The sequence below is a fragment of the Mustela nivalis genome, assembly GCF_964662115.1.
Source record: "Mustela nivalis genome assembly, chromosome: 6".
Lineage (NCBI taxonomy): Eukaryota > Metazoa > Chordata > Mammalia > Carnivora > Mustelidae > Mustela > Mustela nivalis.
In genome coordinates, this window is record NC_139025.1 from 14363989 (window position 1) to 14380756 (window position 16768).

Sequence of the window (16768 nt, forward strand, 5' to 3'; positions counted from 1 at the left end):
AATGGTTTAATTCCAAAACATTCCTCGTCGGTTTCAACTCTAGCTGTACACAAGAATGCGCAGCATTTTTCCTAAGCCCTATCATTTAGTTCTACAATACACTCAAACCCGACTTTGGACAATAGACTCCTGAATAACTTGCACAGGCATTTCTGCTATGCTGCCATGTGTACCTGAAAAAAATTCACCAACTCTGCAAAAATCACACACTAAAGTTAACAGAGGCTTTCGGAAGAAGATAAGTTAGCTTCTCAAAATCTATGGACTTTTTTCACTAAAGTTCTAAAACATGGCTATCATCTAATACGAAATGCACGGCTGTGAACTCTCTGCTGTGAACTCTCTACCCGCCCTGCACCCAGCATCACCATCGGCGGGCCTCTTGCAGCCTGAACCTGGAAACTGCACTTCCTCCTTCAAGATGTAGGTCGTTGGTAGCATTTGCTTCTCAGAGAGATCAGATGCATCAGAATAAGAAGTCTGTTCTAGCATGTGGATTTCCCCAATTTTTTTTTTTTTAAAGATTTTATTTATTTATCAGAGAGAGAGAGGGGGAGAGAGCGAGCACAGGCAGACAGAATGACAGGCAGAGGCAGAGGGAGAAGCAGGCTCCCCGCCGAGCAAGGAGCCTGATGTGGGACTCGATCCCAGCACGCTGGGATCATGACCTGAGCCGAAGGCAGCTGCTTAACCAACTGAGCCACCCAGGTGTCCCCCCAATTTTGTTTTTAAACAGCGGGGGTAACAGAAGGTTTAAAAAACTTTTTTAGAGTTATAGTACTGATAACTACAAATTAGCCTGAACCAAAAAGAAGTCTGTTTGTACACAAGGCAAAATGTTAGGGACTCCAGCTTAAAATTATAATTTAATATATAATTTAATGTATCACTGTGGCAAATTAAATGAATAATCATCCTAAGTAATGCTTATGATACTTCATTGTAGTGGGCACTGTGCTTCTGTGAGCAGCCCCTGAGACCTCCTTATCGGCCAGGCTCCCTCAATGTAGCTTCTTCAAATGTCCTCTCAGCCTCCTCCCCAGCTTCCGGTAATGGAAACAGTAAACACCTCAGAAGCCACAAAACAAGCCACTCTAATGGAAAGGCCTTTGTTTAGGTTTTCAGCTTTGTTCTGAAGGTTTTCATATATTGCTAAGAGTTCTCGCTGACTGTGAGAAAGCTTACCCCTGCGAGCTTCCAAATGTTAACTTGTATAAATGCAAATTGTAGCAGAACCAGCTGTACCTTTCTTGGCGTCTTGGATTTGTTTCATAATCTCCTCTCTTTCTGCTTGTTCCGTGGCTGTTGTAACGCGGAATGATCCTTCTCTTGTAAAAGTGGTCCGACTGGCATCAAAAGTAGCAGTCACTCCACATTCCTTCTCCCGCTTCTGCTTCCGTTCTAAACAGGCCGCGAAAGCACAGCCTACTGCATGACTCAATCTTTCACCCTGTACGTAACAGAAGGTTTAAAAAACTTTTTTAGAGTTACAGTACCAACAACTACAAATTAGCCTGGACCACAAATAAGTCTACTTTTCACACATGGCAAAATATTAGAAACTCCAGCTTATTAACATACCAATATGGCAAATTAAATGAATAAATCATCTCAGGTCATGCTTATGATACTTTACTGTGGTGGGCACTGTGCTTTTGTGTGTTGCCCCAGGGACCTCCTTATCAGTCAGGCCCCCTCTGTCACTCATGTTAGCTCTGGCCATCAGCTTAGGAGACACTACTTAAGGTCTAAAGCCCTAAGTCCTGACATAAATCCTGCATTTGCCATTTAGGGGAACAGTGGTAATAGGTACCAAGCATTTCTAAGAAACTACTGGAAAGGCAGGGTAAGTTTCAGGAGGCTAAACAGACTGTCAACAGGATGGAAACTTAAAACTTTGGCTAACTAAATACAACTCCAGAGATGACTCAGGAATTATGAAAAGGAAAGCTTAGCTTTCTCAGTCTCCCCTTTCCAAATGCTCCCTCCCTAAGCACCCTTCCCCATTCTAGGCCCTCATCACTTGGATGCTTTCCCCCTTACCTTCCCCATCTTCCAGCTCTCTCTACCTCAACTCTCCCTCCCACCCACACACAGGCCGAAGTTAAAGGAGGATTTCGTCCACACTCCCTACTTATAAAGGAATTAAATAAATAAAATTGATTTGTTTGTGTGTGGGAAGAGAGGAGAGCTTATACAAACTAAGTATTGTTTTAAAGATAAACTGGAGGGGTGCCTGGGTGGCTCAGTGGGTTAAGCCGCTGCCTTCGGCTCAGGTCATGATCTCAGGGTCCTGGGATCGAGTCCCGAATCGAGCTCTCTGCTCAGCAGGGAGCCTGCTTCCTTCTCTCTCTCTCTGCCTGCCTCTCAGTGTACTTGTAATTTCTCTCTGTCAAATAAATAAATAAAATCTTAAAAAAAAAAAAAGATAAACTGGATAACCTAGAGTAAATTTAATAAATGCAATGGATTATTTTTATCAGGGTTATCTGTATTTTAAACCACATATCTAATTGTGGAATAAAAAAATAGAGATGATACAGTAACTGCTGGTATCACTAACAGTGAAAAAAGGTATTTGAGAACAGGGAACCCTCTGTGGAATTTTCAAAATCACACAGTGTAGGCAGCTTCTCCTACATTTGGTTCTGAGCAACTTCCTGCATTTTATATGCCAGTATCAGATACAACAGGAAGTCATGTATGAAATGCCTTTTGTCACACGACTATAAACTAAGAGTTCACATAACTGCCGACTAAGAACTGACAGTTACTTTTTATTCATCCACATGAGTTTCCATCTAACTTCTTAGGGGGATGATATATATATATTTTTAGATTTTTTATATTTTTATCCCCAGGGGTACAGGTCTGTGAATCGCCAGGTTTACACACTTCACAGCACTCACCAAAGCATATACCCTCCCCATCGTCCATAACCCCACCCCTCTTCTCCCAACACCCCCCCCCCCCCCAGCAACCCTCAGTTTGTTTTGTGAGATTAAGAGTCACTTATGGTTTGTCTCCCTCCCAATCCCATCTTGTTTCATTTATTCTTCTCCTACCCACTTAAGCCCTATGGGGATGATATTAAGAGTACAGCACTGAAGCATGAAATAGGAGAGAGCACCGAAAAAATTTCAGAACCTGTCTGCATCTGAACAGCTCTATTTTAAGAATAGAGCTACAGGGGCGCCTGGGTGGCTCAGTGGGTTAAAGCCTCTGCCTTCGGCTCAGGTCATGATCCCAGAGTCCTGGGATCGAGCCCCACATCGGGCTCTCTGCTGAGCAGGGAGCCTGCTTCCTCCTCTCTCTCTGCCTGCTTCTCTGCCTGCTTGTGATCTTTGTCTGTCAAATAAATAAATAAAATCTTAAAAAAAAAAAAAAAAAAAAGAATAGAGCTACAGCCCAAAGCTTATTTCTCCTAGGCCTAGGACAGAAGTTCTTGAATAGAGACCCTCTCCAAGCCCCTCCATCTGTGATCCACTGAATTTTGAAAAACTCTGAGGGTGGGGCCTAACAAACTATTTTTTTGAAGATATTATTTATTTGTCAGAGAGAGAGAGAGAGACAGAGAGCAAGTGCACACACAAGCAGGGCGAGTGGCAGGGCAGAGAGAGAAGCAGGCTCCCAGTTGAGCAAGGAGCCCAGTGTGGGATTCAATCCTAGGGCTCTGGGATCATGCCCCCAGCTGAAGGCAGATGCATAACCGACTGAACCACCAGGCACCCAGACATCCCAGCTAACAGACTGTTTTGTTTTGTTTAAGATTTTATTTATTTATTTGGCAGACAGAGATCACAAGTAGGCAGAGGCAGGCAGAGAGAGACACGAGGAAGCAGGCTCCCCGCTGAGCAGAGAGCCCAATGCGGGGCTCGATCCCAGGATCCTGGGATCATGACCTGAGCCAAAGGCAGAGGCTTTAACCCACTGAGCCACCCAGGTGCCCCCAAAACACTGTTTTAACAAGCCCTCCAGGTGATCCTGATACAGGATAACCACCGGCCAAGGGAGATTCAAACAGCCTGAAGGACCAGGATTGGACAATAAAACTGGTTGTTTTTGTTTTTTGTTTATTTTATTTTATTTTTTTAAAAGATTTTATTTATTAGACAGAGATCACAAGCAGGCAGAGAGCAAGCAGAGACAAAGAGGGAGAAACAGACTCCCTGTTGAGCAGAGAGCCCGATGCGGGGCTCGATCCCACGACCCTGAGATCATGACCTGAGCTGAAGGCAGAGGCTTTTTTTTTTTTTTTTAAATTTTTATTTATTTAACACACAGAGAGAGATCACAAGCAGGCAGAGAGAGAGGAGGAAGCAGGCTCCCTGCTGAGCAGAGAGCCCGACGTGGGGCTCGATCCCAGGACCCTGGGATCATGACCCGAGCCGAAGACAGAGGCCCAACCCACTGAGCCACCCAGGCGCCCTGAAAACACTGTTTTAATAAGCCCTCCAGGTGATCCTGATACAGGATAACCACCGGCCAAGGAGATTCAAACAGCCTGAAGGACCAGGATTTGATGATAAAAGTGTTTTAATTAATGTAAGGGAACTCTTTGGATTTTATGTAGTAATAGCAAAATACATTGCTATGTGACTTACTGAAGTCACAGAAGAAAAAAGGGTAGTTTATTTATTTCAACTCATTCTCAAAGCACTGTGTCAAACAAAGGAGGAACATCTGACAATCTTAGCCACCACTTTTAGGGCAGTGACCCTGTGAAAAACTCTATACTAAAAGTACTTTTATTAACTTAGTCTTCACAACTGTTATCTCCATTTTATGAAAGTGGAAAGTAAAGCTTAAAGAATGTTAAATGACTTGCCACAAATCCCACAGTTACTAAGAACCAGAACTAGACCTGAAACCCAGATCTGAGTCAGAGCCTGGACTCTTAATAGTTTATATCACTGTCTCCAAGAGCTTTTTTTTTTTTTTTTTTTTTTTTTTAATTTTATTTACTTGAGAGAGAGAGAGAGCGCGTTCACACGCAAGCAAGCCGCATGAGCAGGGGAAAGGACAGTAAGAGAGAGAAGCCGACTCCTGGGTGAGCAGGAAGCCTGATGCAGGGCTCCAACACAGGACCCTGAGATCATGACTTGAGCTGAATATCAGATGCTTAATCAACTGAGTCAATCAGGTGGCCCTCTCCAAGAGCTTTGAAAAACATTTTGGAGGGGTGCATTGGGCTCTCTGCTCAGCAGGGAGCCTGCTTCCCTGCCCCCGCCCCTTGCCTGTTTGTGATCTCTCTCTCTGTCAAATAAATAAATAAATAAAAGAAAAACATTTCGGTGAATTTTACAGTATGGCCACTGCTTTCCTTTCAGATAAACCCTGGAAAGGATTTACTGAGCTGTATGCTTCAGGAATGGCTATACTGCCTTATTCTGTCTGGACTTTAAAAAACTCAGTAATTACAATGATAAACTCAATGCTCTACTCTAGTTAAATCATCATTATCTAAGAGATTTGTCTTTTGTCAGACTTTTGGGTACTTTATGTGAAAGATGACAGGTTAATTCTTTTTTTTTTTTTTAAGATTTTATTTATTTGACAGAGAGAATGAGAGGGCACAAGCAGGGGCAGCAGCAGCAGGAGAGGGAGAAGCAGGCTCCCTACTGAGTAGGGAAACCAATGCGGGGCTTGATCCCAGGACCTTCGGATCATGACCTGAGCCGAAGGCAGATGCTTAACCATCTAAACCACCCAGGCACCCCTAATTATTCTTTTTTTAAGAAGACTTTATTTATTTGAGAGGGAGGGCAACAGAGGGAGAGAGAGAGAGAAGCAGACTCTCCACTGAACAGGGAGCCCGATGATGGGCTATTATGACCTGAGGCGAAAGCAGATGCTTAACCAACTGAGCCACCTAGGCACCCTCAATTTCCCCCTATTTTTAATCAAAACTAAAAGTTTCTACTATGCAACAATTTCTGCAAAGTTCGCCACACCGTAATTTCAGTATATCCTTTTTTTTTTTTTTAAATAATCTCTACCCAACATGGGGCTTGAACTCATGACCCTGAGATCAAGAGTCACATATGCTGCAAACTGAGCCAGCTAGGCACCCAAGTATTTCTATTTTTTAATTAACTGAAAATATATCTCAACTCAGTTCATTCATTTGTAGTAGAATCCCTCTTCGAACAAATTTATAAGCACCTTAATGCCAATGTCTTGTTTGTTTTTGTTTTGTTAGATTTTAAAAAATTTTTCGAGAGATGCCTGGGTGGCTCAGTCAGTTAAGTGTCTGCTTCAGCTCAGGCCATGATCCTGGAATCCTGGGATCGAATCTGGCATCAGGCTTCTTGCTCAGTGGGGAGTCTGCTTCTCCCTCTGCCTGCAGCTCCCCCTGCTTGTGCTGTCTCTCTCTGACAAAAGTAAATCAAACTATTAAAAAAAATTTGAGAGACAGAGAAAGTGAGGAGAGAGAATGGGGCGAGGGACAGAGGGAGAAGCAGACTTCCTACTGAGCAGGAGGCCCAAAGCGGGGCTCAATCTCAGGATTCTGGGATCATGACCTGAGCCAAAGGCAGATGTCCAACCGACTGAGCCACCTAGGCATCCCTAATGCCAATATCTTCTACCTAGATGTATTAGCAAACAAAAACATGTAAGAATCTTGAAAATAGTTCTTTTTTTTTATTGTTAGCCAGAATATAGTACATCATTAGTTTTCGATGTAGCGTTCAACAATTCATTAGTTGCGTATAACACCCAGTGCTCATCACAACACATGCCCTCCTTAATACCCATCACCCCAGTTCTAATAATTAAAAATTTCAAGTAAAGTTTAGCAGCCACCATCACCGAAGCACTTCTACTTTCCTTTAATGACCTTGGCTCTCAGCTAATCATCTTGCTCTGTGAGCTGAATGAAAACAGGCAGGTTTAGGCACTTCCAAGTGCTGTAAGAGCAAGTACTTATAAAAAAACGTAGTGGGAATTGCTTAGCTGAGCCATCCCAGAGTGAGTTTGGCTAGCTGAGGCTAGTCATGATGAAGTCTACACTGCTGGACTCACCGTGTCCTTGACAGCCATGAAGCAATGACAGATCCAGCGCCGAGTGGTGCCGTCACGGCATATGTAAGAGAATGCTCTATCAAAGTTCCTATCTGGGGCACAGAAAGAAACTTTTTCTATTGTCTGGTCAACTATGAGGTCCTGGAAAAAGGGAAACACAAAGAAACAGAGGATTTACCAGGTTATTCAAGGTTCTCAGAATAAACACGGATGCTCATTTCACAATGCAGAGTCTCTAAAACTAAAGTATCAAAACTATGAAATAGTGCTCTGAGGCCAGCAGTCTGAATACTAAGAATTTGATGAAGAAGAGATCCTAAGAGGCACTCTGCCCAGATGCCTTTATCACTTCATCTTTATGTTCTAAAACAGATGCTTGCTGATTTTAGTTTTATCACGTACATTGTATGTTCAATTTGATAATATATGTAAATCAATAAACTCCATCCAATTCCCATATAGTTTATATTAACTTAGTGATCATTTGATTTTGAGTATGACTTTGTATACTTGCTGAATGGCATTGTATCTACACAGTATAAACATTACACAAAATGTTTTTTAAAATCTTGAGGCTCTTCTTTGTGATACTCCCATAGCCCAGAATGCCTAGATGCTGAGGTGGGGCTACAAATGCTAAAACAAATGATTTTTTTTAAAATGGCTTTTATAAAGCATCACTATGAGCATTTATGTTGCCCCACAAACTTGCCAGCCAATTTTTAAAAATTCTGCAACTCTGGTGGCTCATTATGGTTTTATTTTTCATAACCTTGATTATTATGAATTTCCTCTTTAGCAATGTAATTCTTCAAGTCTTTTGGATTGTCTGTCATTTTTCTTATTGACATGTACGAGTTCTTTATATATTCTAAATATGAGCCCTTTATAGATTGTACACACTGCAAAACTTCTTTTCCATTCATGATGGGTCCAAGGGTGAAAAGCCACCAATTACTATTATCACTAAAGTGGAAAGAACCAAACTAATTAATGCCAGTGCTATACGTAGCCACCAGGGGGCAATATCACCTATGAACTGGTATAAAACAAAAACTGCCTCCATGTACAACACCTTTCATCCAAAACACTAAAGAAAACTATACAAGTTCTTAACAATACGCTAATTAAGATGATCATGGTTTCTAATAATAGTGATAATGTACATTTAAGACTATCACTTCTTCTGAACTTAAAAAGGGGGGGGGCTCAGATGAAGGGCAAAAGAACTACTGCAACTGTATTAATAGTTATACCTAAAATGTATCAGGTAAGTTATCCATCAAAACTGCACTTTAGCTGCCAGACTGTCTCCCTTTCAGTGACATGTGAAGTTTTTTGAAAAACTGCCTTCTTGTTAAAATTTCTCCAGACTTTAGGTCTCTTAGGAAATTTAAATTAATGATTAAATGTGCTTATATAAGACTTAATGTTCTCTAATGTTAGAGTCTATGTCTCTGTTCTTCTTCAGGCATGTAAGATCACTTTCTTTCAAATGCAAAATGCCATCTCTGATATAAGATATTGTGTAGATTCTAAGTAAGTGTTAACCAAATGAGCCATTTACTAGTCCTTAAGATTTTGCTTAAATTGGCTTTTTTAAGTTAAACAGTAGGTTAATCATTTCAAATATCACTTTCTAAGAATATAGTTCCCTCTATTAAGGAACAAGAAGAAATTTCAGATGTGGTCTTTTTTTAAAACTTTGGTAAAAGGTCCATTATATTTTACATCAAATTTGTGGGAGTAAACATTTTCTTCAAATGTATAAGAACAAAATCCTAACATTAAATGCAAATGTTTACTACCCTAAACATGCTGTTACGTAGAGCAAAATGTTGTGAGAATTCTGTTTTTCATAAGGTTAAATGAATAACTGAATTTGTTTTCTGAACACTAGTATCTCCAAAGACTCTGGACAAAGTGGAAGGATACAGAGTGACTATAGCAGCTTAACAGCATTATATTTGATCATTAGGGATTAAAAAAAATGGACAGTAACATTCACACTTATAAAATGTTTACCTTAGTTTTCTCATCCACAACTCTCAGTCCATCTGCTGATACCCACAGGACTGCCTTAACTGCTTTCTTTCCAGTCTTTTAAAGAGAAAGCAAAAAGGAAGGGGGGGGGGGGACACAAACATACGTAACATTAAAAAAAAAAGGTCATCTTCCATAGAAAACATTGACTTCTGCCTTCCAAAAGTCACAAGTACAGATGGAGTCCAAGTTCAGGAGGGGTGCCCAAAGCCAGATACTCAAACCAAACTGCAGAAACATTCAGGAAAAAACAAGCCAAAGCCATTATTTTAGAAACACAAAGCAAAACAATAAGATAAAATTAAGTAAAGGGGAAAGACAGGTGGACTCAAAACCAAGATATCACATTCCATAAAGGGCAAAGAATTCATAAGTAGATTCTTCACCCCTTTAAAAAGTCAACCAAGAAAACCAAGAGTCAGATAAATATTAAATACATAAGGAGTTACACCACAAGTAGCTTCTACAAACGTATTTACTGTAAAAAGTAATACACAGGTCTAAACTGAGATGCTGACCTATCCTTTGACTCATAATGTATACAGCAGAACCCGCGGTCATCTGAAATTTTCATGTTAAACACCCAAGAAGTCTTCATTATTCCTTTAACAATCTTTAAAGACCATTATTTCTTCCATCAGGATTAACACAGAACTCATTTACTTTTTAATTTGATATTAAATGCATGGAGACATTTTGGGGACATAGAAGGATTAAAAAACTTTAAAAAATATTAATATTATTACATGAATTCTTACTGGCTGAGAAAAAACTTCTTTTGGCACGCAAGAATCATGTGAGAGTAAGATGTACGCTTTCTCCTGTGATGGAATGAAAATGGGAGAGTGGGACTTCGTAATAGTAATTTAACAGCTTCCTGTCTCTTCAACTGCTTTAAGGATACAAGCAAAATAAAATGAAAGCAAAATAAAGGCTAAGAATAGGTATCAGATTATAAAAAATATAAATCAAAAGGAATCTGGTAGTAAAACTGCAGCAGCAGCCTGTAGAAGGGACAGAAGGGGATAAAGAAGTATCTACCACTTTCCTCTGCATGTGTCCAAGCCCAGCATTCCTCCATATTTGTTTAAATGAACTGTGTACTCCCCTCCAGGCTCATCATCTCCACCATCACCAGGCATTTGATAAGAGCCTATTACATGCCAAGCAGTGAAAACTGTCCACTGAAAGGCAACACTTTCATAAACAAAAAATAAATAATACAGTAGTAAGTGTTATGGTAGAGCTGCAAACAATGTATGATGTCAGAAAGGAGGCATGGTCAAATCTAACTGTGGAATCAGGAAGGTTATTCAAAGGAGAAGATCAAAGTAAGTACTGAAATAATTTTTCTAGATGCACAAGGTAGGAGTGGGGGGGGTAGGGAAGTGACAGGTAGAGGATATGATAGGCAGCAGCAGCAGCAGCAGCATAGGACACGGAAGCAAGCAACGTGGCAAATCTGCACCCCATAATACTTCAGTATGACTCGAGAGTAGGATGGGTGAATAAGGAGCAGTGGGAGATAAAGAGTAGGAAAGGCTAGTCACGGAGGCTATGTATGCTTACTGAAGAATTCTAATTTTTTTTGGCAATTAGGAGCTACTAAACGAATTTTTAAATGCATATCACTGTGGCAGCAGTGTAGATGGACTGGAAAAAGACTGACAGGAGGCAGAACGACCACAATATGGTTTGAGATGATAGAAAATGAGGGTTAAGCTCTCTTCATTGAGAAAAGGATAGATATGAGAGAGTTTTAAATGGAAAACACAAGGGAGAAGTCAGAAAATGCCTCTCCGATTCCTGGCTTGGGTAATTAGGTAAAGAAAGCACTACAACTAAGAGAACAGAAGAAATGCAAAAGTAGGTTTGAGGGGGATGAATAAGAGTTCGGTTTTAGATAAGCAAAGTCTGGAATGCCTATGCAATATCCAGGCAGAGATGTGTAACAAGTAATTGGATACATAGATCCGAAGTTCAGCAGAGAATTCTCAGATGGAATTTTAGTTTTCGGAAACACCAATCATGGGAGTAGTAAGAAGACCAAGGACAGGAGAGATTATCAACAAATAACAAAGAAGATGAGTCTTTGAAATATTAGAAAAGGAAAAATCAGAAAGACAGGATAATGGAGAGACTAGGGTTATTGAAACTAAGGGAGAAGGGTTTCAAGAAATAGTGGGGGTCCAAAATGTCAAATGTTTCAAAGCGATCAAGCAAGAAAAGATGTACAATGTGCCCACTGGATTTAACAATGAAGATGTGGTAGAGTGATAAAGCTTGTAATGGTTAATTTTATGTGTCAAATTGGCTAGGCTATGATTGCACAGGCTTTTGCTTATTTTTGTCAAACAGCAGTCCAGCTGTTGCTTTGAATATATTTTGTAGATGTGATTAACATTTACAATCAGTTGGCTTTAGATCAAAGAGATTACCCTTGATATCATAGATGCGCTTTGTCCAATCTGTTGAAGACTTTAAGGGTTAAAAGCAGGTTTTCCTAAGAAGAAATTCTGCCTCAAGTCTCTGACATAGAAATTTTGCCTGAGCTTCTAGACTGCTGGCTGGCCCTACAGATTTCAGACTTGCCAGCCCCAATAATTGCATGAGCCAATTCTTAAGTCCCTCCCTCTCTCTATATGTATAGACAGATACCTAAATGTATACATATACATATGTGTGTATGTGTATACACACACACACACACACGCACGCGCACAAAGAGAGAAACGGTGGTTCTGTTTCTCTGGAGATCCAGACTAATACAGAAGTGTAAGTCAGACTAGGATAAGTTGAAAACTAAAAGGCAAAAAGTGTCTGTAAATATTACTCTCTTTAAAAAAGCTTTCCTAAGCTTTTGGGCAGCAAAAGAAACCATCAACATAATGAAAGGGCAACCTACTGAATGGGAGAAGATATGTGCAAATGATATATCTGATAAGGGGTTAATATCCAAAATACATGAAAAGAATTTATACAACTCAACGCGAAAAAAAACAAATAATCTGATTAGAAATGAGCTGAGGACTTGAAAAGACACTTTTCTAAAGAAGACGTACAGATGGCCAAAAGACATAAAAAGATGATCCACATCACTAATTATCAGGGAGATGCAAATCAAAACCACAATGAGATATCACCTTAGACCTGTCAAAATGGCTAGAATCAAAAAGACAAAAAGTAACAAGTGTTGCAGAGGAGGTAGAGAAAAAGGAACGCTCATGCTCTGTTGGTGGGAATGTAAACTGGTGCAGCCACTGTGAAAAGTAGCACAGCAGTTCCTCAAAAAATTAAGAATAGGGCTGCCTGAGTGGCTCAGTGGGTTAAAGCCTGTGTTTGGCTCAGGTCATGATCCCAGGGTCCTGGGATCGAGCCCTTCATCGGGTTCTCTGCTCGGCAGGGAGCCTGCTTCCCTCCCACCCCTCTGCCTGCCTCTCTGCCTGCTAGTGACCTCTGTCTGTAAAATAAATAAATAAATTAATTTAAAAAAATTAAGAATAGAACTATCGTAAGATCCAGCAATTCCATACAGGGTATTTACCCAAAGAAAATGAAAACACTAATTTGAAAAGATACATGCACCCCCATGTTTATTACAGCATTATATGTAATAGCCATGACATGGAAGCAGCCCGTGTCCATCAATAGATGAATGGATAAAGAAGAGGTAAGATACACACACACAATGGAATGTTACTTTGCCACAAAAAACAACAAGGTCTTGTTATTTGTGACAACATGGATAGACCTACAGGGTATTCTGCTAAGTGAAATAAGTCAGATAAAGACAAATACTATATGATTTCCTTGTATGTGGAATTTCAAAAACAAAACAAATGGCAGAAACAGATCCATAAATACAGAAAACAAATGATGATCAACAGAGGGGAAGAGGAGGAGGGCCTGGACAAAACGGGTAAACAGAAGTGGGAGATACAGGCTTTGGTTATGGAATGAGTCACAGGATAAAAGGTGCAGCGCAGGGAATACAGTCAGTGGTACTGTAACAGCGCAGTAACAGACTGTAGCTGTGCCTGTGGTGAGCGCAGCTTAACGTAGAGATTCGCTGAACTTCTGTGATGCATACCTGAAACTCATTAACACTGTGTGTCAGCTATACTTCAACGAAACATAATTTAAAAGTTGAAAAAAAAAGTTATAAAAAGGTGCTGGGACCCAGCAGCCACATAGTAGTGGGTACCTTTACAGAACAGGTCCAAGTGGGGCTCGGACAGTCACCTTTGGCTTTTGCACCCAACCAGATGATTTGCCTTCAGACTCTGAGCCTTCAAAGCACTTCACTTGATTTTCTTTTAAGATTTTATTTTTAAGTAATCTCTATACCCAACGTGGGGCTCAAAACCCACAACCCCGAGATCAAGAGTTGCATCCTCCACCGACAGAGCCAGCCAGGTGTGCCACATTTCCCTTGATCTTTATCTGTAATGGTCCAGGGTCCTGAGTCAAGAAAGCTTTTAAGGCAGCTTTGACTGAAGATGACTTCCTTATTTGGTTCAGAAATTCTCCTTTCAAAAAGACATGAAGAAACAGTATCATAAAGATTATTACTTTGACAAATGGAGAATAAATCTGTAGATGAAAACAAGGAAAAGGCATCTCAGATGCAAACATCTGAGACTAGATTAAAAGGTACCTTAGTCTTTTAAAGGATATAGAAGCAAGAGAGAAGTGTTTCCAGACCCAGACTGACCCGATTCCACCACCAGAGGTGGTTTCTCTTGAGACTCTTCACTGGGCATCAAAAGAGTATATTCTCAAATGGCATCAGTTTCTTTTAGGAAGAGCACCATATCCTACTGGTGTTGAAAATGAAAATGACATAGGAAGTACTGTTCAAGATGAGGCGCGGCGGTAACTTCTTCACACACTCCTTCAAAAAACCTATTTAGTACAGTTGAATATTAAAGAATATGCAGGTCATTTCAGGAACTTTAAGAATCAAAAGGCTCATATTGTCCCATTACCTCCTCAAGGACAATGAAGATAGGAGAAGCTACCGACAAGTCTCAGGTTATCACTTTGAGACTCACTACTACTTCACGGGCATGAATTTGCTTTCTTCCAAACCTATGGAAGTGTTAAGAGCGAATATTGAAAGGTGGACTATTTATTAAATAAGTCACTAAGTGAAAAAAACTACGATAAAAAATAAGTTTTTCTACAAAAAGGAGAGCCATAGGGCAATGGGAGACAGTCAGAGGATCAAGGGAGATCTTTAAGAATTATGATAAACTAGCATGATATACTAGAGACAGAATGGGCTTTGGTGTAAGATAAGCAGTCTGAATTCGGTGCCACTGTTCATAAGCTAAGCAAGTTGTGGGGCCCTCTGGGCTTCCATTGCTTCATCTGTAAAGTATCTGTAGGACTGGTAAAAGGATCAGAGATACATTCAGTACTTGAAATTGAAAGAGGGCAATAAGGAACTGGTAGCCATTTATCATCAATAGTAACTTTAAAAAACTTTTAAAAACTTCTCCCAACAAAGTGAAGCTTCTTGAAAGACACACTTTGAGTAAGAACAGCTCATGCTTACAGGATGAGTGAGAAAAGCCAGTAGAGAAGGGAGACTGCAGGTCTGAGAAGGAGCAAGTCCTCTAGGAGGCGGGACGGGACGGGATGGGGCTAGAATCCACGCTTCAGACAGGAAGAGGGACGTCCCTTCTGTGAAACGGAGTGATAGAGAGTGATGCTGAGTAAAATGACACAGATTTGTACAGGAGTGGAAGTTGAGGAAGTTCACTCTGGAGACATAAATTCATCTGCAAAGGAGAGATTACCTGCTTTACCTTGCTGGGGAGAGGACGGTCGACAGGCACAGTGAGATGGTCGACACGTATGAGAGCAGTATAGAGGCAGCAGAGCATAGTAACTCAGAGCATCAATTCTGGAACCAGACTGTTGTCTCGGTTTGAATTCTGGTTCAGCCACTTATTAGTATGACCACGGCACATTACTTCTCTAAGCTTCAATTTCAACACCTATGTAATGATGTTAATTTCACATACCTCATGGGATTATTATGAGAATAAAAGAAGTTGGTACAAGTAAAAGGTTTAGAACCGGGGTGTCATATAATGTCCTGTCCAAACTGGACCCTCTGGAAGTGAAAGGGGGTACTATTAAAACCCAGAAACAGGTGTTATACTGTTTCAGACAAATTGGGGCCGTAGTTACCCCACTGCCAAGAGCAACTGCCCATATTTAACCAACTCCTACGCAGCACTGAGTATTTTGCTACAAGGGAACCTCCATGATGGCCGGGTTTTCCACCTTTATTGTTCACTGATGGATGGATCCTCGGAGCTTAGAACAATGCCTGCACAGCACAGAAGTTTAAGAAATATTTCTTGAAGGAATATATTTGCCAAATATCTATTGTAGGGGATACAGGACAGTTGATCAGTGACACAGAAGACTGCCAAATAGCACTGAAAATCCTGGTAAGGAACTGAAATTTGCAACTTCATCAATCTATTCATTGTGCAATTGCTGCCTGCAGAGTTCAGCATCTGAGGGAATGGAAAGAACTAATTCCAGATTGGGAGAATAAAAATTGGGGGGGGGGGGAGTTATTTGATTATTGATTCATTTTAAAAGCTTTTATTTAAGTAATGTCTACATCTAATGTGGGGCTCGACTCATGACCCCAAGATCAAGAGTTGCAGGCTCACCTGACTGAGCCAGCCAAGTGCACTTCAAAGGTCATTTCTGAATGGAAGTGTTCCTCATTCAGTCTCCTTACCATATATAGCCAAACAGACATCTTCTTGGTCCAATTATATAGTTATGAAAACATCTTTGCTTTTTGAGGTATATCTACATAATAAATTTTATGGTGTTGTACTAATGTACCACTGAGGCATTGTATTTGTCATATTTCATGGCCTTTGATTTTCTAACTGGGGGAAGAAAACAGATAATGTGAATTCTTCTTGCTTTTGTTCCCACTTTGGGGGCTGATTCTTAGATGTCACAATAGTTGGCCACAATACAGTTACTTCCAACAGGTATTGAGATATTAACACTCAAAGATACCTGCAATTAAATTCAATTCAGACTTCATCATACAAATTCTACAGTAGCAATGCCCCTTCCTGTTTGTGCCCTTTACAGTTTTTCATTCCAATCACATCAACTGAGGTTCTTAAACACTTTTCAGAAAATGAGAAGTCATAGAAGATCAAAGTTTTTGCCTTTGTTTACCTTAAAACTGTCTATTTAAGCCCATATCTTAGGAAATAAGTTGAAGCTAACAAAAAGACTGAAATATAAAGCTAACCCAGAGTAAGTATGAAATATAGGATTTAGGTACATATTAGTGACACAAATACCTCTTTACAAAAAAAGACTACATAATACTTCAGAAACTAATGAAATGTAGTAGCTAGGGTAATGTAGATGTGAGACGTGAAGAATTATTTCATCACTTGTTCCAACACTTAAAAAAAAAAAAAAGATTTATTTGACAGAGAGACAGCAAGAGAGGGAACACATCCAAGGGGATTGTGAGAGAGAGAAGCAGGTTTCCCGCTGAGCAGGGAGCCCAATGGGGGGCTCGATCCCAGGACCCTGGGATCCTCCCCTGAGCCAAAGGCAGACGCTTAATGGCTGCGCTAACACTTTGTATTTTAGAAGTAATTTCATGGTTGGGGTGTGTGGGTGGCTCAGTAGG

General features: G+C 40.4%; 1 protein-coding gene across 39 annotated transcripts in view; it reads right to left on the reverse strand.

The window, feature by feature from the left end:
- The window catches only part of NUMB (NUMB endocytic adaptor protein), a 189783-nt gene that overhangs the window by 9694 nt on the left and 163321 nt on the right, over positions 1 to 16768 (reverse strand). For all 39 annotated transcript variants that reach the window (XM_082733429.1, XM_082733439.1, XM_082733418.1 and 36 more), the window contains 3 exons: positions 9052 to 9126; positions 7027 to 7167; positions 1246 to 1450 (listed from right to left, as the gene is read on the reverse strand). In XM_082733429.1, coding sequence (XP_082589555.1) covers positions 1246 to 1450; positions 7027 to 7167; positions 9052 to 9126 — 421 coding nt within the window. The remainder of the gene's footprint in view (positions 1 to 1245; positions 1451 to 7026; positions 7168 to 9051; positions 9127 to 16768) is intronic.